Here is a 27,912-nt window from a genome sequence, read left to right on the forward strand (position 1 = left end):
ATCATTTTTCACATTTAGATTCTTTTTGAATTTTATAGTCTTTTCCTCCACCAGATTGGTTTTGGAAAACTAGTCTTCATCTTTCTTTCTATTCTTTTCTTTTATCTTAATTCGGACCACTACTTGGTCCAAAGTAGTGTCCTTTCTCTTATGCTTAATACTAGTCTTGAAATCATTCCATGTATGTGGTAGTTTCTCTATGAGGGAACCAACAATGAATTCATCTAGCAGTATCATGCCTTATTTTGCTAGTTCCCCCACAAGAACTTGAAACTCATCTATTTGGGCAAATAAGTCCATGTTTTCTTTCATGGTGAAGTGCAAGAAGTTCGCAATTACATACTTCTTATTTCCGACATTTTCTAGAGCATACTTATTGTCCAATGCATTCTAGATTTCATAGACTTAATTGTAGGAAGAATAAACATTATACAGTTCATTGGACATGCAATTTAGAATATGGTTGGTGCAGAGGTGGTCGGCTATAGTCCAATGTTCTACAACAACAGAACGGGTTGGTTCCTCCATGTTTGATGGGTTTGGTTCAGTCAAAGCAAAGGCTACCCTTAACTATTTTAAAGCAAAAAGCAAGTGTTGTCTCCAATGCTTGTAGTTGGTTCTATTGAAAGGTTCAATCTTAGAGAAGTCGGGAACTATTGACAGTATCTGGTTCCTCATGAAGGGGTTAGTAGGGATAGGTTCCATAAATGCAGTTTTAAGATTGTTGCAAAAATAATAAAGAAGGCATAATGGAACTTATCGGTAATCACTTTCAAAACAGAACTTGCAGTGCTGTGATGTTGTTATAGAAACTCGGAACTGGGAATTGCAAGGAGAAGGAGGGCTGAGTTGTGCCACTTGGTCAGTCTCCTTAAAACCACATTTGCCCCCTATGATGCAACCGGGTGATCGCAAATCGGTCACTAAGATAAAACAGCCCACAAGCTATTGGTAGGTGTGCACTCGCTTACTGGACCTCTGTGAACCAAAGAAGACTGATGCTTAGATTTGCAGAAAAGACAAAGTAAAAAATGTGATTGATAAAAACTGGACCATCCAACACTCCTTTTATAGAGTGTTCTCAGATCTGAAAATCTGTACGCGCATGAAAAGCACCCCCAACCCCCCTCACCTGCATGAAATATCTATAGTACTCTCCTCCTATGGGTATCTACCCATAGAGAGAGCAAAACTACAAATATACTCTACTTCCACTCCTTTCCCAAGCAATATGGAACAATGAGTCTTCCCATGCACTCAAGAGTGGGAAAAGGAAAAGTCAAACACAAGGGAGGGAGGTCTCTCCCTGAAAGTAAAAACCTTACATTAATACTACCAATGATTTAGTTGGTCATTTCCCGTCGATGGCGTTAAAATTATCTAGTCTCTACCTATAACATTGTGACCTTGCCATTTTGATTTGGAAGAGATCAAAGGAAAAATAAATGTCTTGTCTTGTATTTGAAAAGGAGAAGAATAGTCAGGAGTTCGTTGAACTTGGATTTGAACCAAGGAGGAAGAAGATTTCCTTTCTCATAAACCTTTTCCCTACCTTTTATTTGATTTAAAATTAATATGAATTTAATATGTTAAAAATGGGATGGGATGAAACGTCCGTTAATCCCACTTCCACATGTGAGATTTGCACATGTTGCGGTCTTCACATGACACCCTTTAATTTGATGTGCAGGAGATTCAAATTCGTAAGGAGTAAGTGAAATATCTCTCATTCTCATTATAAATATACCTGAAATTGCATGTGACATTCTTAGATGTCAACTCAAGGACGCTCTTGAAGCTTTGGCCATCCCACACTCCACTTTTGATCTAGTGGGTGTTTGGCATTGATGCCATTTTTTAAGAAAACGGTGCCATGTAGGCACCACATTAGAGAAAGTGGTATTTCAAACAACGCCATCTTCTTTGGTACTGTTTTTCCAGAGAAAATGTTACTATAGACCATGCCTTGGAAATCGGGAAAATGTGATCCGAAGCAACGCCAAATTCAATGTTTTCTGAGAAAACATCATGTTGCTGCCAACAATATAGTGATGTGGTATCATCCTGGATGTTGGGTAATATAGATCAATGTTGAAAGCATTACTGCCAGCACTAGTACCAAACAGAATTAGTGATGTTTTCTCAAAAAGTGCCTATGTGGCAGCACCGGTTCCAAACAAAAAATAAGAAAAAATGGTACTTACAACTCCACATGCTTAACATTATTTTTATGAGAAAACGGTGTAAGGTTCCCAGCACCGATGCCAAACACCTACCTAGTTTGTTCTACAAGCATGTAGAAAGGTAGTAACAGGTGTTCCATGCATGGTCATCAAAGCTGTGTTTGGTTTGAAGGAAAAAGTAGGGAAAAGAAGGAAAAAGTACGGAAACCTTTACAAACCTTATATAGATTTTTCTACCTTTCCCTTCCTTTTCCTACCTTTTCTTTCAAACCAAACATAGCCCAAGAGGCTGGAACCGAGAGAGACAGTCGCAAGGACTCAATGTCAAGCTATTGCAAACATTCAAGTTCCCATATAATCCGTAGGCATGACACAGATTTTCAAGACAAAGACCAAAACATATTCCAGTTGTTAGTTTGCATCGACCATGTGTACTACTTCAACTAGCCAAAGTAATCGATGGAAAGCCATGTAAGCCTGAACCTAACCTGATTTTTAGGTCTATTGAAAATCACTATTTAATTTTCCGTGTTTGTTGCATATAAATGATGAAAAAAACAAATAATTTTCAAAAAAGTTGACACTAATTGTTGGAAATAGGTCCTAATTCTTGCAATTTCTCAACTGGTGCGGCTCCATGCAATGCATCAGAAAACCCATTGTCCTATATGATGATGGAAAGAATTAAAAGGAAATGTAAATCTTACAAAAATAAAAATAATGAAAGAAATCATAATTAATGCCCAAGTCAACAATAATATATTTCAAACATAATGAACTTATATACAGGGATAGGTTGTTATCAAACTAAATAGTAAATACACCCAAAAATCCAAATTCTAGAATTAAATAGAGAAATGAATGTACCCTAGGAATTTTAGTTAATTGGATAAAGAATTAAATGTCAAATAGATCCAAATTTGAGATATTTTGATTTTTTTTTTTCAAAATCCAATCCAAGTTGAAAGAGGACTTGAGTTCTATTTAGGTATTGAGTATAAAAAAGAAAAAGAAATAGAAGACCTATTGAAAAATACGCATTGAAGAGTACCTCCTCTATCCAATTTATATTTTCTTACTCATCCTCTAATTTGGATTTTCCCCACCCTTATTCTAAACAACAAATTTTTGATATAATAGATGCTTTGCTTTCAAAAAAAAATCCTTAACTCTGAATTAAACTATTATCCTTGTCAAATTAGAGTTTGTGGAAATAAAGAAAGCAAATGAGTAAATAAAAAATAATAAAAATAATCATATAAAAAATAACAAAAGTAGAAAACAAAAAACATAAATGCGAAAAAATAGTCATTCAAATACAAATAATCATTGGAAACAAAAAGGTATAAAAAGAAAATGAATAAATGATAAAAAATATGGTAAATATTCATTTGAATTGATAGTAAATACTTAGTTTTGTTAATTCTTTAATTGTAATTAATGCTTATATTTTAAAAAATAGCAAAAATAAAATACAATTGAAACTAATAATAGGTTGAATTAATAAAATACTTTAAAATAATAAAATAAAAAAATATCAAAAATTAATACAAATTTTGTCTAACAATACATAACCAAAAAATAATGTTTGGCCGGGTTGAAATCGGTCTGCCTCATCCCAACTAAGAATGTTACAAGGCTTCTTCATCTCAATTGCAAAGCTTGTTCATGGCATGGGCCCTACTAGTTAATAATATGGTATGGTTTTGGGCCTATTAGAATTAGATTTTTCTAGTTCGTTATCAAGTTAGGAATATTTTTGTATTTATTTTACCCAAATCAGACCCATCAACTATGAAATGTAAAAGTGACTTTCAAAATACTATGAAATGTAAAAGCATGGAACTAGGAAAGAACTGCATCACACGCATGGTGGGTCCCAGTGTTTTTGTAGGTCCCAGTTTTATGGTGAGATGAGCAGTCACATATCATGTTGGAACTGTGTTGGGACAATTTTTGTTGTGACTAGATCTTAGTTCCATTTTATTTGTTCTTATTGAAATATGTAAAAGAGCCTTTTTTTGGGGGTATTCTAGTCAATAAACACTCTAATATTGTCATTCATGGGCAAATTGCAAAATTTATTGTGTTTGAAAGCATGATAACACCATCTTCGGTTTCTTTACATCAAACCAATAGAAGGGGTCTTTTTATATAATTTCTCAAAATGTTGAGGAAGAATTTGAGAGGTCAAAATATAGAGTAGATTAAAGAATTTGTTAGAAAATACATGGGAACTTTAAGGCTGCATTTGGAATCAGTGTAAAACGTTATTGGTATAAAAATACACTGATAACATTTTACACTGAACCGTGAAAGTGACAGTTGCTTTTCGAAAAATGCAATGGGTGGAAGAGTGCAAAGTTTTACATCGATAAAGCTTTATGCTTGATGAGGTTTTACATCGATTATCGATGTAAAACTTTATGCTTGATGAGGTTTTACATCAATTATTGATGTAAAATTCCACTCCATCCAAACACACGCAAAAGTAAGGAGTTTTATGTCGATCATAATTACACGCTCCTTCCAAACGCCTATAAAACCGAAATGATGTAAATTTTACATCAGTTCTTGATTTACATCGCTTCCAAATGCAGCCTAAGTAACTTACCGATATAATTATATAGATATATAATTGTTCATGCATTAGATAAATAATTATATGTTGTACACACATATAATTATTTATATATGTATTATGTATTTCTTATATTTTATTAATTTTATTTTCTATTTATAATATCATTGATTGATTCATTTGACCTAGATGGTTGAATCACTAACTTGCTGCCCAGAGGAAAAATTTGGCGTATTGTATTGTATCTTTGGGGTCCTAATACACCTATTTATAGGTGCTTTGGGAATCCTCTTTTTTAATAAAAAAATATACATAAAACATCCCCAAAAACCAATTTTTTGGAAAAAACTAAAAAAAAGTATAAACACGCATGCTTTTTAGTACTGATATGTCTCTGCCAATATACAAGGGCGTATTGATACTTTGAACCATGATTTCTATTATAACTACATTTGGCCTGACATTAGTGGTATGCTAAATGTATGCGGTGAATAATCTAATAATATTTATCATAGATGAGGTAAAACATTCATCGTGGTGCATTTTAGGACAAAAGTAACTAATAGTCTCGTACCATAAGGCTCAGTTTGTAAAGAGTATAAATACAAATATGTATAATACAAATAGGCTCAGTTTGGAAAGAGTACAAATACATATTTATAGAGTGTAAAACCTTGTATTTTGTATTATTTTATATGTATTTACACTGTACATATGAAGATGATTACTAATGTGAACTAAGTAAATAAATGTAGAAAAAAAAGAAGAAAAAGTAGAGATTCAAGGAAAGCTTTTGGAATATCTCAACTCTATTTAAAATTACATTGGACTATATATAAATAGGAATCATAATTATCCATGCAATCACTCAATTCGTTATCAATAATGATTTGAAAGCTAGTTAGTACTGATATCTATTGTACCATAATACTCATGGGTCTTAAGACGAAGCCTAATCCAATCTATCATTAAGCTCATTGCTAATGATGCTTTTCTAACCAAATAAACACAAGCAATTTAGCAAACGGCCATGGGCCTCAATAAATATGGAGGTATTTCTCGTAGCATCCAAATACATAGCTTATTCTACAAACATAAAACGCATAGTTTATTGTCCTACTATTGTTCTTTTTGTTAGAAGATCTATGAGAACATTATTTTCAAATACCATGGACTTATAAAAGATAAGAAATATTTACTTACCTTAAGAGATGTGTTGGATCATCTCAACGGGGGAAATCCATTGATAACATTACATCTGTCTCCGAATTATACTGCCCAGATGCTTCACTTGGATAAAGGCTTAGTGATGTTGGATAGAGGTATGAAGGTTCATATAATAAGCTCTTGTTTTCTTCTTCTATCGGTTGAACCCATGGGTGTTTCTCTGACCTTCTCAATCCTTCTAGCTCCATTGCCACTTCTTTCGTAGTGGGCCTTTCTTCACTCTTCACATTAAGGCATCTTTTTGCAAGTTCAGCAACAACAAGAAGATTTTCTGTCTTTCCTTTATCTACAAATCGATTTTCAATAAGTTGAAAGAGAAGATTCTCTTTCATTAATGAAAGAAAATATGTGGCTAGGTTTCTTTGTTCTTGTGATCTTTCAAAAGAAAAAGGTTTTTCAGCTGTTAAGAGCTCAACAAGAACAACACCAAAGCTATAAACATCACTTTTCTCTGTTAACTGACTGGTATGAAAATACTCTGGATCTAAATACCCCAAGGTCCCTTGAACCAATGTGGTTATTTGGGTTTGATCCATGGGAACTAACTTTGAAGCTCCAAAATCAGATATCTTTGCTGTATAGTTATCATCTAATAATATATTTGTGGATTTGATATCTCTATGAATGATTGGTGTGGAAATTCCAGAGTGTAGATAGGCAAGTGCAGTAGCAGTTTCTGTTGCAATCCTCAACCGGTCTTCCCATGAGAGTAAGGAGATGCCATTTGTTTTATGAATGTGGCGGAAAAGGGTTCCATTGGAGACATATTCATAAACTAGTAAAGGAACTTCAGTCTCTAAACAACATCCCAAGAGCTTCACCACGTTTCGATGGTTAACTTGAGAAAGAATGATAACTTCATTTATAAATTGTTCAATTTGACTCTCATCCATGATTCTAGACCTTTTGATGGCAACAACTCGATGATCAAGTAGAGTTCCTTTATATACTATGCCTTGACCACCTCGTCCTATGATGCATTCTTCATTATAATTGTTGGTTGCCAACTTTAGCTCTTCAGTTGTAAAGATCTTTAAGAATTCTGAACCCCTTCCATTTAAAGATATTTGTTGTTGCAAAAATAGGCCACCATTTTGTCGAAAGAATTTCTCTTTTAACTTCATGAGTTCTCTTTTCTTTATGATGAAGTATAACCAAGAGACACCAATGAATAAAAATAGAATCCCAAAGCCTATACCTATAACAAAAATCAATTACTTGTCAATAAAGTTGTTATAGAAGCAGTGAAGAAAATTGTAAAATGCATGTCAAAGTTATTTTCAGATTGTGATTTTAAAGGAGAATCATTTCCAAAATTTATTAATAGAAAAGTTTACCATAAAGGTCAATTGTGAATATTATTCCTTCTAGTAAGTTTCTATGACACAAAATTATGTTTTTATCGGATTAGGCTTTTGTCAAAAGTTGTATGGGCCTGGGCCTAGGCCTGGAGTCTCGAGCACAAAACAGTGTAAAATACTCACTTGGATAAACTCAAGTTGCATCCCTAGTTATAGATCAGGCCTGAGCCGGCCTTTGGGCAATTGGGCCTATGCCATTAAGGCTTAGTTACAGAAGAGTGCAATTGCAATATGTTCAGTACAAAAATTTTGTACAAGACTATAAGGTATTTCTAAACCTTGTATTTGTAAATAAGAAGCCTACTAACCCCATTAAGATGCCCTATCTTATAAAGCCAAAAAGAGAATCAAGTGACGAATTCATACCTCGGCAACCATCAGGGAGATAAGGATTCCCCTCGTAACCTTGCTTGCAATGACAAAGATATCCAGGCCCATTTTTGGCGTTGGCGCAGTAGGTGCTGCTCCCACACGCATAATCGGATGCTCGACTTTGTGCTTCCTTGCAAGAGTTACTGCTACGAATTGCCCAGTCGAGTTTTATTGGAACGAACATCCCAATGTTGACAAGTTCTACCTCATTTCTTCTATTCCATAGATCGGTCGAATGTGATTCGAACCAGTCTTGGTCGGACAGAAACGCAAAGCTGCATCTGCTGATTTTTGAAGTGTAGGCGTAGGTGATTCCTTCGACATAGGTTGAAAGGTTTAGATTAAACGTACTCAGATCCTCTGGTATCACGGTCTGGCAGCACCCAATGCCATCACAAGATATCTTCGTCAATTTTGTAGCAGATGGACAAAATGAAATGCATCCACCTTGGAATATAATGCCGTTAAAGTCAGACATGATTCCCAGTGTGTTACATCCGATAACGGTGAATTTGTTTAGGGTGTTGGAGATCCTGTATCCCTCCGGCAGTGTCATATATGTGTTGTAACCTTCTGAGGTTTGGTTTTCCCCCATGTAACAGGAGATAGCAGACCACATGGATAGCGTCAGTTGGCCTTGTAATAATATGTTCGAGACCAACAGTGTAGAGCTGCCCAAAAGCTCCAGTTGGGGAGGGTCAACGGCGGTGTTACAGAGCAACACAAATTCATTTCTGAAACAGGTTGGATCATCTCCCTTTAGACCAAAGGGATATGGAATGCTAATATTCCCACATTTGTTCCGGCATCCCGGCTTTGTCTCTGATGATGTCAATGTTGCTGTCTCCGCAGATTATGGCAAGTGAATTTTTAACTAATATAGGAAACTGAAACTGGGAAGGTTTCATGATCATCTTCATCAATTTAAAATTTGAAACAAAGAAAAAAGAACAAATTCATACCTTGGCATCCTTCAGGGAGATAAGGATCTCCTTGGTAACCTTCCATACAGTGGCAAAGATGTCCTGGACCGGTGTTGGAGTAAGAGCAGTAAGTGTTGTTTCCGCATGCATAATTGGTGCTTCCTTTCTCACAGCTTTTGTTTACAATTGACCAGTCGTGTACTAAGCACCCAGAATTAAGGTTTTCTTAGAGTCATTTCTCAAATTAAACAACAAGTAATGAATGAAGTACTCGGAAGGACGCTTTCGTCCGTCCTGGATTAATGATCAAAATAAACTCCATATACAACGGCCAATCTAGAGAAGAAGCTAGCGTATAATTAACTTATTAAAGATATCTTCTGTATTGAGAAACAAAAGGAAGCCATTCAAAAGAATTTATACCTTGGCATCCATTGGCAAGATAAGGATTCCCGTGGAAACCTTGCAAACAATGACAGAGATATCCAGGTCCATTAGTGGAGTTAGTGCAGTAGGTGTTGTTCCCGCAGGCGTAATCAGTCACTCCTCTTTGTGCTTGCTCACAGTAAGTATTGCTTCGAATTGCCCAGTCAAGTGTAATTCGACTGAGTCTCCCCCTTAGATTGTCTTTCACATTGTTTCTTTCATTCCAGAGGTTGAAAGTATCTAAATCGCCCCAGTTCTCGTCGTACAGAAAGGCATACCCACATTTGCTGAAGTTTAGAGCATAGATGGCCTCGTAATAGTTTCTAATTTTCATAGAAAATGAACTAAGGTTTGCTGCTATTGTGCTCTGGCAGCATCCATAGCCATTGCAAGATAAATTCGTGAGTTTCGTATCGTCCAAGCAGTATGAAGAGCATTGGCCATAGGACGACGAGACGTTATACTCAGTCAATACGCCACCAATCGCACAACCGAGAGTCATGAATTTGTTTTTGGTGTCCGAGACCCTGTACGCCTTTGAAAGATTAAAATATGAGATTTTTGGCGTGAAGTTTCCGCTTTCCTCCGCGTAACAGATCACAGACATCCAAGAGACGGTCTGCAGTTGTCCTTTCAAAGAGATGTTATAAACAGGCAGACCCTTGAAGGTCTGTAGGGGTGTGTCACTAGTGCCACTGCAGAAGAACTGAAAGTCTTTATTCAGGAAACAGTCGGGATTATCACCAATGCCAAACGGGTACGGGATGCTGAGGTTTCCACATTTATCCTGGCAGCCGAGCTTTGTCAGAGGCAACGTCGACAACGCTGCCACTGCTACTGCCACCTTCATCATTAGAAGCAGCCGTAGGAGGAGATGAAGCAAAATAGGCCAACACATGATTGTATGATATTTGGGAGTTAAAGGCATCCTGAAAGCTAGTGAAGGGGCCAAGGGAAACAGGGGGCTGCTAATACAGCTTCAAGTCACCGTGAATTGTCGGGTACGTTTCATTGACTTTGCCTGAGTCGTTACCTAATGGCGTTCGACAGGAGACCAGATGAAGCCGAACTAATGGCTGTTCCTAACAACTAGTCCAATGCAAAAAAGAGAATAAGAAGTAAATGTTGACTGCATGAATAGGACCATTTTTGGTCCTCCACTCAGAAAACACCAGGTCGTCATAACGTCCAAAAATCTGTCATAGTCGAAAGACAAAAATGATGGAAAATTTTGCCTGGTTGGAAAAAGCAGACATATTGTTGAGCTTCCTGCACATTTCACATTTCAAGGTTACGTAGCCAGGTATGCACCACCAGATGCCAACTCCTGGCTCTCTCCATCAATATATATGAATAAATCTTGCATGGGAACAAAAAATGGAGATGTCAAGGTAAGTTATGAAAAGGGCATAATTCTGAGGTTTAATATTCTCATCAGATTTATAGATGTTTTGTAAAATATTCACTCCTAGTGCTCAGATGTCTCAGTTCCCCGTTCATGGTGTCGTGGGTGGTTATTATTGGTTAAACAGCCCCTAATGCAGCCATCAAACGCAATGCATCCAAATGGGCTGAGCTCACAAGTAGAAAATTGTGTGGGTCAGGGATGCTGGACAACATGGTTGGTATATTTGCTACAATAGTGTGGTAGCCTTCGCTGAGACAACTAAATCAAAGTCTTGATTTTCTTTTATGACTGTTAGCGAGATGAAGTGACTTTTCGGTGGGGTCGACCTAAGGCCTTTGAGTTTCTGTTTTAGCCCTGCGATGCGGGAGTCTAGATCTGCGCCCCACAATGTTTCACACAGTACATCCAAGTCGTGTATTTAAAATATTTCCTAATCACATCATTGTTTCTGTATTATCATTTGGAGATATTTTCAATAGTGGGAATGTGTTGTAGAACGTTGTGGGGCGCAGATCTGAAGTGGTACGGTGTGGTAGAAAAAATGAATTCTGGTTTTAAAAGACAGTAAGCAATGTTTAATTTTACCTGCAGGTTAATCTGAGCCAACGATTTTGTCTATAAGGTGCTCCCATAGAAGGTTAGAAACCACACGACGGATGACACTTGGTGGTCGCTCGGTTTATCTCTAAGATTATTAGGGCTAAATTGCTGATACCTCCCCTAAAGTTTATGGTTGTTGTCGAAATCTCCCTTGAAGTTTGATAATTGCAATCACCTCTCTTAAACTTTATAACATAGTTGCAAGTAGACCACCCTTTTGTCACAATCCTCTAACAAGAGGCACAAAAATATCCAGAATATCCATGTAAATTTGAAAAAAAAAATCAATTTCAGAAAATAGATTGGAAGGGTTTGTGCTAACAATTTATATGAAGAGAAAGTAATTGCATCTGTATTTTGGGCATTTTCATTTTCTATACTTCTTTTTTAGAGGATTCTAACAAAGGGAGTCTACTTGCAACTACGTCAAAAGTTCAGGGGAGGTTTCAACAATTTACCCAATTATTATTTAAGGAAAATTCCACTTTGGAACCCTGAACATTGGGAGTAGTGTCAAGTTAGTATTCAAACTTTCAAACATGTCACTGTAATACCTAAACTTTAAAAAAGTGTCAAGTTAGTCCCTACTGTTAACCAAGTGTCAGTTATCTGTTGAAAATGTCAAAATTACCCTTCAAAGGAAGACATTGTTCATTGTCTTCTACCTTAAGATTGAACCGGTTAAGGTGTTTGAGATTCTAGACTAATGAAGCCATTGTCTTCAACCTTTAGATCTGAAACATATTCTTGTCTAGTTATTTCTTTGCTTTCAGTTATTGTTTCCCTTTATCACATTTCATGTTTTTTTCTCTTTTTCTTTGAAGATAACTGGTTCAGTCTCAAGGTAGAAGACAATGAACAGTATCTTCTTTTGAAGGGTAGTTTTGACATTTTTAACAGATAACTGATGGTCAATTAATGATAGAACCAACTTGACACTTTTTGAAAGTTTAGGTACTACAGTGATACGTTTGAAAGTTCGGGTACTAACTTGGCATTACCCCCAAAGTTCAGGGTACTAAAATAGAATTTTCCTATTATTTTTGTCATGTTTTGTACACCGAAGATTTAGGTTAATTTAGTACAAAAGGAGAGAGAGATGAATTAAAATTTTGGAATGGTCACGGTAATGTACGAGGCTAGTCACACAAACATGGCAATTCAGTTTTGATCTCCAATCCACAAGAACCCTATCCAAGCCTCACTACAGCTATACATTGACATCTCCTACATTCGCATATTACCCTATGGGGAGATGTCCCGTGAGTAGGAGATCTAAATTGCAATTATGAGTCTCAATCTGTCAACTTCAAAAATTGTGCTCTCAAAACACGGCATCCAGCTGTACATTTTAATTGTCCGATTCATACTTGCATCTTAATGATAGTGGTGCACATTAGTCATGATCTTGTCATTGTCTTTGAAACCTGTAATTTTCTTCCTTGATCTAAATCTCCTTCCTCTTCAGCTCATCATTTTCATGTCTCGTACCGGAAAGAAGATTCAAGCTGAAAATATCTACCCTCTCACTCTATCGAGGGACTTAGTAAAATTTCATTTTCTTATATTATCGAAAAGAGATATTATCTATATCTATATTATTATTAAAAGTGTAAATGAGGTTTAAATTTTGGATTTTTCATTAAAATACCCCTGCTTTTTAATTTGTTCCCTTCTTTATTATGAGGGAAAACACATAATTTGAATTATTAATTTTATTAAAATCATTCTATTATCTTATTTGTGAATTTGATCACTCCCTAACTGTGAGTAGAAAATGTAATGTAAATTACAACTATTATTTTTTATTTCATTCAATTTCCTCTTATTAAAGAGTTAACTCTCATTCTTTTTCTTTAGATGCTTTATTTGAAGTATTTTTTTATTTCTCACCAGTAAATTTTATTAATTAAATTTATATCCAACATGGAAAGCAAATATAGAGGGTATTGAATATAGAAATTATGTTACCTAGCTTGAATTGTTCAAAAATAATTGAATCTACAACTCGTTAGCATAAAAAACCGAAAGAACGACAAATGTTGATGGAAAAAATAAACTTTCACTCCTTTGGTTGGTTGATAGAAGAGCCATGATCCACGTCATAGCCATCTTCCACAGCAGAAGTTTAAAGTTCTAATGTTAATATGGGTGACGTCTTTTATCCACCTTTGGAAGGAGCTATCCCTCCTTTATGGAAAGAGAAAAGGTAATACTGTTGATCATCATGAGGTACCCAGAATGTATGTTGGATATGTTAAGGGATAGAGGTGAAATGAGAAAAAAGATGGCTGATCTAACAGACTTGTGTTTGTTCTCTGAGTCGTAGAAACAATTAAGGTGCACATGGGTTGTCTCTTCAACACTTATTTTCGTCTACAGACTACAGTAACGTTTCCAAAACGAAAATGTACAAAATATTTTATGAAACGACTAAGATGGCTTGTTTCTTTGTCTAATATTTATAGGTGCACATGGGTTCTCAGATTTATAGATGCATGTTTTGTAAAATATTCACTCCTAGTGCTCAGATTACTTGTTTCTTTGTCTAATATTTAACAACCATTTAGTTCTGTGTTCAAAGTTTGAAAAGGTGAGATTGAAGAAACCAAAACCAGAATCAAGGGAACTAGGCAATAGACATATGGCTGGGATTGATCCAGCTTACTACGGTCACCGTTTAATTAGCAAGTCAACTAATTTAATGACTCTATCTCCATCATCTTAAATTCAGAACAGTAAGTCAATGAACTATCGCGTCGTTTCTTTCCTTGTCTTGATTGAACGAGCAATTTGCCATACTAATAAACTGAGCATTATGGACTTTGCTTCTGGTTCAGTGCAGTAGCAACCGTATTACACATCTTGTATGCGGCGGTAGATCGATTTCAAAAATTTTGTATCTTGTTGATAAACAGTCTACTAGAAGCTGGTGGGTCACGGTTTAACTCTTACTCGGTCTGGTTCGAATGATTTGATTAATGGGGTGTTATTAATAATACACAGTAGTGGTGGCAAAACAAAGAAATAGTTCACATTTTTTTTACAACATTTTACATATTGCTAACAGGTCACTAGTTCTCTTTGATCAATAACATTTTCCGAAGATAAAATTTGATCAATTAATTTAATAGATATATTTCTTATTTTTTTTTAATTTCTCTATTATATCTTATGAAATTTCTTCAATTAAACCAAAATATAGGTAGGCGATCCAATGTGAACTGTTTGTTTGTTTTGTTTTGTTTTGTTTTGTTTTTTGTGTTCAGTCGTTCTAAAAATAATTTGAAAATGATTGGTATTTTCGTTTTAAAACAAAACAAAGTTCAATAATGCTTTTTTATTTTTTCTTATATGGTTATTTAAAAAACAAATAAAAACAAAAAATTCCATAGAACATTCCCTGTGTCTTGTCTATCCTCCCTCTCGCTTTCTATACACTAAAGAGAAGAGAGAGATGAAAGAGGATACATAGAAAAATTGAATGTACTAAAATTTGGTGGGCATGGAGCTCATGGTATTGTAAAGATGTAGGAAGATGTCGACATTAACAACCAAATAATTCTAATAATAAGGCTTCATGTCACAATTATAATTTCGTGTGTAGCAGGGGCTGGGCTGCAAGGGTAATATGATTTTAAAGCAATTTATTTTTGGAGAAGTAGGGACAGGCCCGATGCAGATTTCTGATTTTCACTGCATAGTTATAAACATTCAAAAGGTCAACAATTCACTCTATGCACCGATGCCGTCGATGAATTGGCATCAATTCCAAGTTAGCACCTACCCCAACAGTATTTTGTGCCTATAAATTCTGACCCTAGACTGAACTGTCTTTCTCCCATTTATTTATTTTTTTGGTCCAAAGATTCCAAAATCATTATCTATCCCATCATGGTTCGCATTCAATTCTAAATATCTACAAGAAGATTTATCTTTATTTTTTTGAAAGCTATTCACTTACCGGGTAACTCATAAAATTCCATAAATCTCTCTCGGTTCTGAATCACACCTCTCTTGGTGGTATTATGATTAGAGTTTGAGTCAGCTATCAATAGAAGCTTAGATATCCATAAAGCATCACCTTCAATAACAACTGGGTTGAAAGAGAATTCCTTTGTAAAAAAGAAAGCCATAAAAGAAGGCCTAACCTTCAGTTTCAACAGAAGATAACTTATGCAGAGGAATAGTGTGGGAAAAAAGATGATTTCCTCTATTATCAAGGGCTACCATGTTAGACAGTGTGTATATCCTCAACTCCAATTGATGTATTATATATAATTTTACTATAAATAACAAGATATTTATTTCATGTGTCATTGGGTTGTTTCTTAAATTACCCTTGGTTCATATAAGTATTATGTATGAGACCACATAATTAATTTAATATGTGATTAAATCATCACATATACTTAATTAGAAAAGTCTATTCTTACAAGGTTTTCATTCTCACACTGCTCAAGATCGTAGAGCAGTGGGTCTTAGCTGCTTAAGTTGTGATCTAAGGTATGAGGGTGAGTGTTTACAAAAAAATATTGAATTAGATCAAACCCAACATGTTATTTGACTTTATGATAGGTGGAATAATTGGTTGTTGATCTTAGTCTCTAGACTTGATATTGATATTGAATTGAGTATCAAACTTGCCTCTCTTTGATATACCAAACAGTTAGATCTTTCTGGGGTCAAATATCTAAGTATATCAAGGCATTCAAGGGTGGTATGTCAATTGATGATTAATGTGATAAGTTCTTCTACTATGTCAAGACATAGGGAATACTTTGTAAAACTTTCTCCTTGGACTCTTGAATCTATTGGCAATAGGATTATCTAAATCCTCAATGAAAGATCCAAGTGGTATTAGAAATTGGACACCGTGTCATAAGGACAAATAGGGAAGAAGTGCTTCCCTTAATGTAATTTCAAGTATTTTTATTAGAGAAATTAATTGCAAGTGATTAATTGGGTTGCATTATCTTGATTATCATATAGTGGGATGAACCAATGGATTTGGGCCTTTAGGATGGTAAGGTTGAAAGTAATTTAAGTGTTTAAACACTTTATGGGTCTCATTACTTAAGTTCATATTAGCATTGGTCGAATTAGCCTATGAAGCTAATGAGAATTTAAGTTGTGGGTTCTACACCATACAAGCTGTAATTTTCTAATTGAATAAGATTTCTTTTAGAATTATTAGTGTTAATGGCTAGTTAGAAGTCTCACATTAGAGAATTGGGATATTCTGCCAATAAAACACGTTCCAACACTCTACCAACATGATCTAACACCTTACATCTCACCATAAGATTGGAACCACCATAAAAGTGGAACCTGGCATGTATGAGATGTGTGGTGTGATATCATGTTGGTAGAGGGTTAAAATGTGTTTCGCTGGCAGGTGATCCAAGCTCCACATTAGAGTCTTAGTCAAAACTATGTGCTAAAAAATCTAATGAGACTAGGATTTGACTAATTAGACTAGTTAAATGGATTCCAATATAATAGTTGATTTAAGAGAGTTGATCTCTCTGATCTTATCCTAAATAAGCTAGCATTGATCTCCTTACTCAGAATGGTGTTGCAAAAAGCTTGTTCTCTAGTTAAGATTGTAGTTGGATCGAAAGGGTTATGCTCAAATAGCAACTTAATTATTCCTGGCCCACCAAATAAACCATAGAATAATAACCCTAAGAATATAGCAATTCTTATCCCACCACACCTGAAGCCACCAATCAAAGGCCTATAACCATGGGAGTCCATATTGATGCTACAAACTAAGCCAAGCCAAATATGTTTAATGACATGAAAATAGAGTAAAATGTGTTCAATAGTTTCATCCTTAACAAAGGGAGCAACATTTATCAATTAGTAGCCATATTGTCAGAATCTGTTGGTTCTTCACTTGCAAGAAACTTGAGTCCTAATGTAGTGGTATAGTTGTTGTGGGGAGTATGAATCCAAGCAAGTTTATTTGTGATATTAGCCTAAAGGATTAAAGTATCAGTATCAGGTATCATATGAATAATTCCGATAAGATACACTTTGGAAATGCATGGATACAGACGAAAAATAAGAAAAAAAATGGATATGGTAGGGAAATGCATACAAATTCTATAAATATATTAATAACACTAAATTTAAGACCAAAACCGTCATATATAGTATATAAATATATTATAATGATATATGTATATTAATAATGATATATGAAGAAATATATTATAATTAATATACTGGGATGCAAAGGTATCATATAATTTTATTTATAATGCATCAATCAAGAGTCTAAGACACTAAACATATGCACCTATTGTATTTTAATTTTTATGAGCATCGGAAAATGACTCACTTGGGCTGGTTTGGAGTTACCACCCATTTTTGTTTAATAGTGATTTTAGAGCCAGAGGCATTAACTACATTAGTCCAGGTAAGACTTGGATGGGAGAGGGAAGGGGTTAGGCACCCCTCTCCCAGGTCTAATAGGTGGAACCCACATGGTGTATAAACAAACATAGAACAAATAGTCAATTCCTTTACTAATTACTAAGAGCATATTACTAACGGAGAGAAAGTTTAACAAGCTAAGAGCAAATCAACATAAAATAATCCATCCTAACACTTTTATTTATCATCTGTTATTATTATTTTCTTACCACCCGTTTTTCATCTTTTTATTTATTTATTTTTGGATAAATCTCTTAAACAATCCCTATTGTTTAGCAAATCGACATGCGGTATCCTTACTATTTAGCTATTGTCTTGTAGTACCCTTAAGTTTTCTGAAAATTGTCATTGTCGTTAAGTGCTAACGAAAGGAAATGAAATGTCAAATTTACCCCTCTAAACCCATCTACTGCTACTAGGATCAGGCTTGATGAAGGCGAAACCGGTGATGCCACACCGCTGGAGAAGACGAAACTGATGATGCCACCACCGACGCATCAAAGAGACTAAGAACGCTTGGCGAAGGAGCGAGAGGAGATACTAAACGCCAACTGTGGTGACAAATCTGCTAGGAACTTCACCGGAAAAGAAATGAAGAAGGCAGCTAATAAGTTCTCTAAGGACCGGTTGCTTGGCGTCGTTGGCTATGGAGAGGTCTACAAGGGTGTCCTCGAGGATGGCACCATCGTTGCCATCAAGTGCGCCAAGCTCGGAACACCAAGGGTACAAATCAGGTGAACCATCATAGCCCGTTTAACTACTTGGATGCTGTGTTGAGCTAGAACAACCCCTCATGGTCTATGAATACATCCCCAATGGGACCCTTTATAAGCATCTACATGGTCTTCATCCTGGCAGGTAGTCAAAGCTCACCTGGCACCGGCAGCTCAACATTGCTCTTTCTGTTTTTCTCAATAAAACAAGGGCTCCACTCCTTTCTCTTTTGTTTTTAATGTTAATTCAGGGGCGGAGCTCCATTCTTCTTTTTCTTCTTCTTTCTGTACAACTTGCACAAAAACAAGGGATCTGTCTGTGAATGCCACCACCTCTTGGCTCTAGCAGCTAGCCATGGCTCTAGCAGCTAGCCAAAGCCCATGGGGCTCCACCCTTTCACTTTTATTTTTGATGTGCATGGGTCTTGTTTGCCTTGCTATTTCGCTTTATCACATTTTTTCCCTTAACGAGACCAATTTTGTTGGCAGCTCTATGTTAGGAGAGAGGAATTATATGACATTTGAAAAGTTTTTTTTTTTTTTTTTTCAGAAACATTTTGAAAAGAACAAAAGTGATCCATTTCCATGGGAGGGGGTTATGTGGAAGGACTCTCCGATTAGGAATGAGAGGACACCATTTACAAGAAATGGAGATAAACAGACCATCCAATTAATCCCATTCAATTAATCCATTTCCAGTCAAGATAAATCTTCCTAATAACGTGAGCCTAAAGTTAATGCAAAAGCAATGTCGATCGAATCACACACTTCCAGTCTTCTCCGAATCAATCATTCATGGCACCAAATCCATTGCCCTTGGATGAGTGGTTGTTCATTATTACAGGGACCAATTAGTTGGACATTTATTATTTTTATTGATTTCATATTGTTACAGGGCCTAAGTCATTTTCAATTAGTTGGACATTTATTATTACAGGGCCTAAGTCATTTTCAATTGGACATTTATTATTTTTATTTTATATTGTATCTAATTCTTTTTAACTATTTTGAAATTGAATTTAGTTCTTGATTTATGTATTGCCTTTTTTTTTGTTGATTTCATATATTTTACAATCTACTTCTATACGTATGAAATCAATTTAAGCTTGGTGGCATTCTCACTGGGTTATTTGGACTTAGAAGTTTTGGATTTTATGGGCAAAGATTCTATCTTGGGTGCCTAGGGTTCAACTAAGCTATGGGCATCAATGAATACGACTAGGTCCTTTCTCGGTGCATTAAGCGACAAGGTGATCCTAGTTGTGATGGTGGCCGGCTCCATCTTTCACACCACTTTTTTTCTCTATGACACGTGCAACTACAATGTAAGTATATAGAATGGATGAAACTTAAAAAATAATTATAATTATTCTTATTATTTTTAGAAAATTTATATTAATGTTTACTACTTTTACTAATTTTATCATTTTAAATGAAATTGAAACGATTTTAAATTAATAAAAAATAATTTGAAAAGTAATTAATAACATTTTTATGTTTATTGATAATTTTGTATTAATGCATATTAAATTTTATTATTATTATTTTTTTTAAAAATGTCCAAAGGCTGATCCATTCAACAATTATTCAATAACATCAGATTTCAAAGAAGGAATCAGAAAAATTATCATCTTAATTAGTTAGTTAACTAATTGAGTTATGAATTAAGCTATCAGTTGTTAATTAATTAAGTTAATAAGTTGATTTTTAATATTTTCCCATCCCCGTCCCCGTTGGGGGGAAATCATCTCCATCCTCACCAGGTCCCTGCAAGAATTAGGGAAATGAGAAAAATTGCTATCCTTAATCCCACATCCTTTTAATTTGTTGTCTTATTAGTGATAGTGGCTTCTCTTCGATAGTTCCATTGGCTCTAGTTAGTGTCGTATATATATATATATATATATATATATATATATTTATATTTATAAATAAAAAGAAGAAACTTTCACTAAAAACAAGAAGAAACAGATTGAGGCTGCTTCAGTAAACAAACTTTGAATCCAAACCTTTAGCTACGTAAGCAAGTTCATGAGCAGCCCACTCATTGTCGTACTTGTCAATTTAAAAAAGAAAAATGTAATGGCGTAGCAAGGGGAAAGGTAAGTACACCGGTAAAAGGACGATCATCATGGTCTAGGTCAAGATTTTATAGGGTATCAACATCATTAAGGCCTGTTTGGACCTAGCCTGACCCATAGCTCGGGCCTGATATTACATGTTTGGGCCCAGTCCTGGGTTGGACCAAGTTGGACATCCAAGCTAGCCCATATGAACATATGTTTTAAAACTAAAATTTAATTTGACTTTATGTTCATATTTACAAAAGAGTCTTCGACAATGATGCTGTTAAGACATGGATACTAGAGAAACCTAGAGGCACTCAACTGGTATCATAGAAAAAGTTGCTAATCAGGTGGTGCTTTTCATAATTCATGGGGGTGTTTCGATTGGTCAAGACTCTTCCAATACCATATTTTTCTGCTATCATTGATTTTCCCTACAAAAAAATATATTTAAAAGTTATTTGTGTATATATTAATATATAATACTATTTATACATGCCATGCATACTACATTTAGGTAAATATATATTTACTAAAATATTATACCATCTGGGTAAGATACTACATTTTTACCACAAAAATGTAAATTTATATATATCTAAGACGTAAGATATAATACTATAAGCTTATGGCAAGCTCAAAGAATGAGTCACCATCTATATTTTAGAGGATATGGCCCTTATCTTAGTCACGAAGAAAATGACTTTGTTTTTGGAATAGGGACTTCATTTCCCATGGGAAGGGGCACTCGACCAAAGATTTTATATTTAAATAGATTAGGAGAATGAAGGTATTAGGCACTCCTCTCTCAAAGTTTCTGTAACAGCCCAAAAATGAAGGTATTAGGCACTCCTTCCTCCACACCCCTACTCTTAAGGAGGCTTACCCCTCCTTGTGTTTGGGGTTGATCATTACCAATGATGAGTCTATACATGCATTTTTTTTTCAGTTGAAGTGACTCCCTTATGTAAATAAGTGACAACTCATCTTTCTCATCAATTTCTATTGATCAACCCCAAAAGGTTACATAAGAAACTCGAATGGTACCCAACACAACTAAATAATGCAGCATAGTAATTTTCAATGCAAGATAGAAAGAAAGAAATAGAAAGTACAGACCATGGGAGAAACTTGGTTAGCAATATAGCAAGCCATTCAAGTCTATCTTGTGACATCCATTGTGAATCACAGCAGTTGGACTGAGTTTCTTTCTTTTTCTTCTTTCTGTTATTGGTAATTGAAATATCAACATAGGACTACTTTCAATCTGATCACAAATCCCCAACCTCAATGAGTACTCGATAATTATACAAGGGATTCCACCGACTACAAATAGGTCTTTTTGCATAGAAACAAGGTGGATCTAATGTGATGTTATGGGCTGATTTTGCTGATTTGGGTGTGCATTGGAAGGTGAGTTGGTAAGATGGCAAGTGCTAGGTCCTCTGAGAAATACATGTATGGCATGAGTCATCACCATCTAATATACATACCTGCATATCCAGCATATATACATGCAGAATATAAAAAAAATTAACATTGTGATTTGAGAAAAAAATATGGTTTGCTTTGAGAAAATATGGTCAAAAGTTGAAGATTTGTAGATAAGATAGCCATTGTGTTACCAATGAGAAATGGTGGACCCAAGGCATGTATGAATAATGAATGGGACATGGCCCATCTAGAAGCAAGTTCAATCCTGAATTTGGTTTCTATTGGTTCTTGTCTAAAAAATCAAAAGAGGAAACTAACACTTGAGTAGATGTTAACCAGATCTGATACCAATCCATGTTCTATGATCAGGCATAGAAGGTTGGACATGAACCCCACTTAGGAGTCTCAACAATTGTGAATAGGCATCCACCTCCCAATTGTTCAGGTTGCACCTGAACTGAGGACACCGGGAGATGTCTGCCTCTGAAAATCAAAACAATCTCAAACAGTAACACCCTTATTGGTCATATGTGTCAAACTTTTGGCTTAAATCTGTTGATCTTGCACTGTACTGTGTGCTTACCTGTTAAAGTAGTGAATAGAAAAGAATAACTTTCCCCTTACCTTTAAAGAGATGACAATTCTTAGATCCTTTGTAGAAGGGTTCAGATTTTATAGTTATTAGCCTAATTTAGAATAACCTACCCCTTACCTAACCCAAAATTCTTTGCTATTGCTATATAATTTTGATACTTGTTAATATTAAAATGCTCTTTCATGGTTTTCATATTGATGTTTAAAAAAAACTTGTTTTCTGAATCAGCAGAGATCGTGAACCAATCTGTTGCACTATCCATTGAAACTGGATATGTCTATGTTTCTTTATCAATCTGATAATTTTCCAATGGTCATGTAGTGTAAATTTTGCATGAGGAAGAATAATCATTTTATGGATAATTTCCAACCTTTTCTCTTGCTTCTATACACACTTCCAATCCTGAATTGTATTTTTCTGCTTCTTTTTGGTAATAATAAGATAATTTCTTTGCGTCTATTGTGTCCATCATGTGATTGGTTACATGTCTCGGTGGATTTAGTTCATCTGTCAATAACACTACAACATCTTTCTCCATTTCCTTATTCATGTTAAGGTCATGCTTACCACAATCTGTACAAGAGGGTAGGAAAATATGATGCAACAGAGCATAGCTTGAAAGTAGGATAGGCACACCCTGATGCATGCATATAATGTTGGAAGGTTTGGAAACATGTTATCATCGTTCCAACCAGCCCATAGGAAGGTTCTCATCTTCTTTTCTAGTTGCTTTGCATCTGAAAAGGGATTTGAAGTAGTGATAAATAATAAATTTGGAAGGGATGATAAGACACTTGTTATCATGTGAACCTCTAAAGGGGGTTTATTTGAGGTTAGCAAGCTCCCTTGAGAAGGTGAAGAATGTTAAGATTTTATAGCAAGTGTAGGGGGTCTTCTCCAACCTGAATTGCTTTCTTTGTTGCCCATCTTGATTTTGATTCCCTTGGATTTTTTTCTAGGGTAATTCTTGGATGCACTTGGATCTCACACTGCATGGGTTAAATCAATGGTAAGTGTAAATGCATATAAACCTCTTACATTATTTAATTTATATAGCTAATTATTTATATCAATGCTTATGTATTCAATTTTGAACTTGACAGACCGAAATTATGATCCAAATTGAAGGTCTTGAGTATAATGCACGTGCATATAAGCTAATGTTTAGATGCAATGAGGATAATTTCGTTAATTATGTTTTCTTTTTTGGTGATGAAAAAAATTTATTAAATGTGTATATTGAACAAATACTACTATAGATATTTTGTATAAATTTGTACAGGTTTTATCATAAAAGAACAGGTGAAATTAATTATTTTTGTAATGGCATTCCTTTAAAATTTAAATGAGAAATAAACTTGTAGCAACGGTTTTATCACACCGTTGCTAAAAGTGCCATACAGCAACAATTTTAGAATGGTTATATTTTGTAACGACCATTCTACGACATCGGTTTTTGACCATGACCATTGCTATAAGAATTTTATAGCAACCATTAATGCAAAAAACTGTGGCAATACAAAAGAATAGCTAATACTTGTAGCGATAGTTTTACTTAAAACCGTTGCTATTTCTACTTATTCATCAATAAACCATATTCTATAGCCACGACTAAAACCGTTGCTATAGCAATTTGTAGCAATGGTATAAAATAAATCTATTGCAATAAAATTTTTAATTAGCAACGGTTAAAATCATGGCTATACGTACATTTATAGCCACGATGTACAATATCCATGGCTATAGGTTTTAGCCACGCCAATATCCGCCACCGACAAAAAAACGTGGCTAAATCGTTGCTATAGCCTTTAGCAACAGTTTTTTGTATCTTTTTGCAACGGTTTTGTTCATTGCTAAAGCTGATTTTTCCTATAGTGATAATCAGTCTATTAAGGCTGTTAATACTGGAGTTTCATTATTTATCAATTACCAAGAAACTCCCATACTTGTTCAAATCAGCTTGGCTGATAGAGTGCATTAAGGAACACATCATGGTTTTGGAATTCTTTGAGCATTCATGCATTTAGTGCCCTCCACAACTGGTATTCTGTTACTTGACCTTGAGGATCAACCATCCAAAACCAAATTCTGTTGCTAAGGTAAGAATCATGCAACATATAATTAGATGGTTAAAGATTTTTTGTTTTTGAAAAATTATAGTTATTAATGTGATGATTTTTTTGCTTTTTGTTATATTATTTTTTTTCTTGCAGGTTGTAGAAGAAAAAAAAAATGTAGATGGTGTCGAGTTTAACTACTTCTCTTCTTTTCTTAGAGTAGGAAGTGAATTGCTTTTTGTATTCTTTATTCCATGTGTTTTTATAAATGGATTGTTATATTTTTTAATTTGTATCAAATAATATGAAATAATATTTATAAACAATCAATATCTTTCAATAGATATGTCAATGAATTGTTTAAATAAAAATTTAAATGTTTTTATATAGATCTACATAAGCTTTACATATGATAAAATAGTTTTTTAAAATACAAGTAAATGATCTTTAGAGACGGTCGCAAGTGCTACTAAAAGCATAACTAAGATTCTTGAAATTATTTTTAGAGGCAAATAAATTTGCCTCAATAAATTTAATTAAAATACCTCTAAAAATATACATTCGGTGGCATTTATACATGCCTCTATATAATGATTTTGGCAATAATTTTTTAGAGACATGATTATGTGATTCAATATCTTATTTTTGGAGGCACTTATCAGATGTGTCTCTAATTATTAGTCAAGTACCTCTATAACATTTAGACGCTATGCTTTTAGAGGCAATCACCTAAGTGCCTCTTATTCTTTATAGAGGCATTCTAAGTGCCTCTTATTCTAACATTTAGTGCATGATGTGATTCTAGAACATCAAAACCACCGCCCACTTTAGATCAATAGTTCAAATTAAGAAATCCCAAATATTTGTAGAAGGTGGTTTTCCATGCACACACTTCCCAACACACTCATGACCTTTGGCATTTGGAAGACCTCGTGACTTAGTGATAATGCCATTAATTAATTTCTTGCTTGTGTATCTTCATTGGTTGAAGAATTGGGAGATGGACAATCATCTTCATCTATTTATTTGTTTTTGAGAGTGTAGTAAAAAAAGGGTATATGAACTGTTAGAAACTCTCTCGAGTGTGTAATCCGTGTAAATTGCTATGTGAAGGTTATCCTCAATGTTTTGCTATAGAGAGGAGAAGACACTATATCTTCTTGTTGTAATCCCACCTTTGAAACATATGCCCCGTTCGCTTTTCGGTAAACCACTTACCCGGGTAAGTCTTTCCTGGGGAACACTTACCAAAATAATTACATTTACTCATATTCTTTTATTTCCCATGTAAATAAGGCAATCACCATCTTAACCATAAAAATTCTATTATTAAACGGCACATTTTTTTTGTCCCATCCAAGTATTGGCAACTTTCCCTTAAATGAGAAAGTTAATTTACCCACCTATGAGATACCTAGAAAAATAAACTTTCATTGGTCCCCACATAAATCTGAAAAATGAACATGTGTTTCTTGGTCAATGGGAATCAAAATCCTATTATCTAACTTTCCCCCCTCTCAAAATTAATCCAAAAAAAGAAGGCCCCCATAGTGGAAAGTTTTCTTGGACCAATGTCTTGTGGTTTTTACCTATCTTTCTGAAGGGTTTTTCACATTAGGAATTGTATGTGCTTCTTTTAGCTTGTTTAGGGTTTCTTGCCTTTGTTTCACTTAATATTTTCTCTCAATCTCACCTTGCGTATTTCACAACTTGGGCATCACACCCTTTCAACAAATTTGAATGAATTTAAGAATATTCCAAATAAAATAGATATCATAAATAGCTTATATGGGCAATATAGACAAACTGCTTCTTTTGCTTATAAAATGTCCCTTCTAATGCACGAAATCTATTCATTATAAAAATTAGTTCCTATTGTAATATTGTGTAACAATTTAGTTACATCCCATTGACCATTCGTTATGTACATTCTAGTCTTTAAAAACCGGATGTGCCCAAGCACGCTATTTTTATTTAGTTCTTGTAATTTTCTTGCTATATTTGAAATGGCCGTTGTAGCTGGCTATGATAAATTGAATAATCATGCTTATGATAAATCAATTGTCTCTGTTAATAAAAAGATATAATAAATGTTTCAACATGTGATAAAAGAGATTGTTCTCTACTTGAATACATAACGTACTATTTAAAAGTCATAAACATAAAAAAAAGCATGAAGAAATGAAGCATTAACATATATAGAACAACATGATTGATTTGACAAACCATTTCACCGAGGAAAATTCGTTGACAAAATCATATCATTCTGCAAACTATATTGCCCAGATGCATCACCAAGGGATTGGTTTGTTTCTATAAGATAGAAATCTGATGATTCACAAAGTGAATTTGAACTCGCTTCTTGTTTTGTTTGAACCCCTGAGTGTTTCCTTAACCCTCTTAATCCTCCTAGCTCCTCCGCCACTTCTTTCATAGTGGGCCTTTCTTCACCCTTTACATTAAGGCATCTCTTTGCAAGTTCTGCAACCGCCACAAGTTGTTCAATAATTTCATCATTCACAACTCGATTATCAATGATTTGGAAGAGTTGATTGTCTTCCATCAAGGAAATAAAATATGTAGCTAGGTTTCTTTGTTCCTCTACTTTTTCAAAAGAAACTGGCCTTTCCCCTGTTAAGATCTCTGCGAGGACTACTCCAAAGCTGTAAACATCACTTTTCTCTGTCAATCTACTGGTATAAAAGTACTCTGGGTCCAAATACCCTAAGGTCCCTTGAACCAGTGTAGTGACTTGAGTTTGATCAACAGGAAGTAATCGGGAAGTTCCAAAGTCAGAGACTTTTGCTGTATAATTACCATCTAATAGTATATTTGCTGATTTGAGATCTCTGTGAACAATCGGTGTAGAAGCTGCAGAGTGTAGATAGGCAACTGCACTAGCAGTCTGCGTGACGATCCTAACGCGATCTTCCCAAGAAAGCAAGGAGCTGTAGTTCTTTTTATTGATATGCTGGTAAAGGGTTCCATTTGAGACATATTCATACACTAACAAAGGAACTTCAGTCTCTAGACAACATCCCAAGAGCTTCACAACGTTTCGATGGTTAACTTGGCTAAGAATAACAACCTCGTTAATAAATTGCTCAATTTGGCTCTCATCCACTATTTTAGATTTTTTAATGGCTACTACTCGTTGATCAGGTAGAATGCCTTTATATACTATACCTTGACCACCTCGACCAAGGATGCAATTTTCATCATAATTCTTTGTTGCAAACTCTAGTTCTGGAGCTGTAAAGATCTTTAGAGCCTCATAACCAACTTCATGTGAAGATAATTGTTGCCGTAAAAGCAAACCACCATTTTTCTCAAAGAACTTCTCTCTTAACTTCACGAGTCTTCTTTGGGTTATGATAAAGTGTAGCCATGAAATGCTGATGAGTAAAAGTAAAATCCCAAGGCCTACACCTGCATGGGGTATATCAAGATATTACTTGGAAGAAATGTTATAAAAGTAGGAAAAAAGTATGCATATATAGAATAATCATTATTATATTATAT

The 27,912-nt window shown here is 34.8% G+C and overlaps 1 protein-coding gene across 1 annotated transcript in view; it reads right to left on the reverse strand.

Moving 5' to 3' along the window:
* Positions 1-5,682: 5,682 nt before the first annotated feature.
* The window catches only part of LOC104589347 (uncharacterized), a 37,669-nt gene continuing 15,439 nt past the window's right edge, over positions 5,683-27,912 (reverse strand). Inside the window, exons 5-9 of the mRNA XM_088888209.1 lie at positions 26,625-27,819; positions 9,071-10,050; positions 8,687-8,848; positions 7,719-8,564; positions 5,683-7,189 (exon numbers count right to left, since the gene is read on the reverse strand). Of these exons, the coding sequence (XP_088744335.1) occupies positions 5,991-7,189; positions 7,719-8,564; positions 8,687-8,848; positions 9,071-10,050; positions 26,625-27,819 (4,382 nt within the window). The 3' untranslated portion in view covers positions 5,683-5,990. The remainder of the gene's footprint in view (positions 7,190-7,718; positions 8,565-8,686; positions 8,849-9,070; positions 10,051-26,624; positions 27,820-27,912) is intronic.

This window comes from Nelumbo nucifera, chromosome 5 (genome assembly GCF_055504915.1).
Source record: "Nelumbo nucifera cultivar China Antique chromosome 5, China Antique-T2T, whole genome shotgun sequence".
NCBI classification, from domain to species: Eukaryota; Viridiplantae; Streptophyta; class Magnoliopsida; order Proteales; family Nelumbonaceae; genus Nelumbo; species Nelumbo nucifera.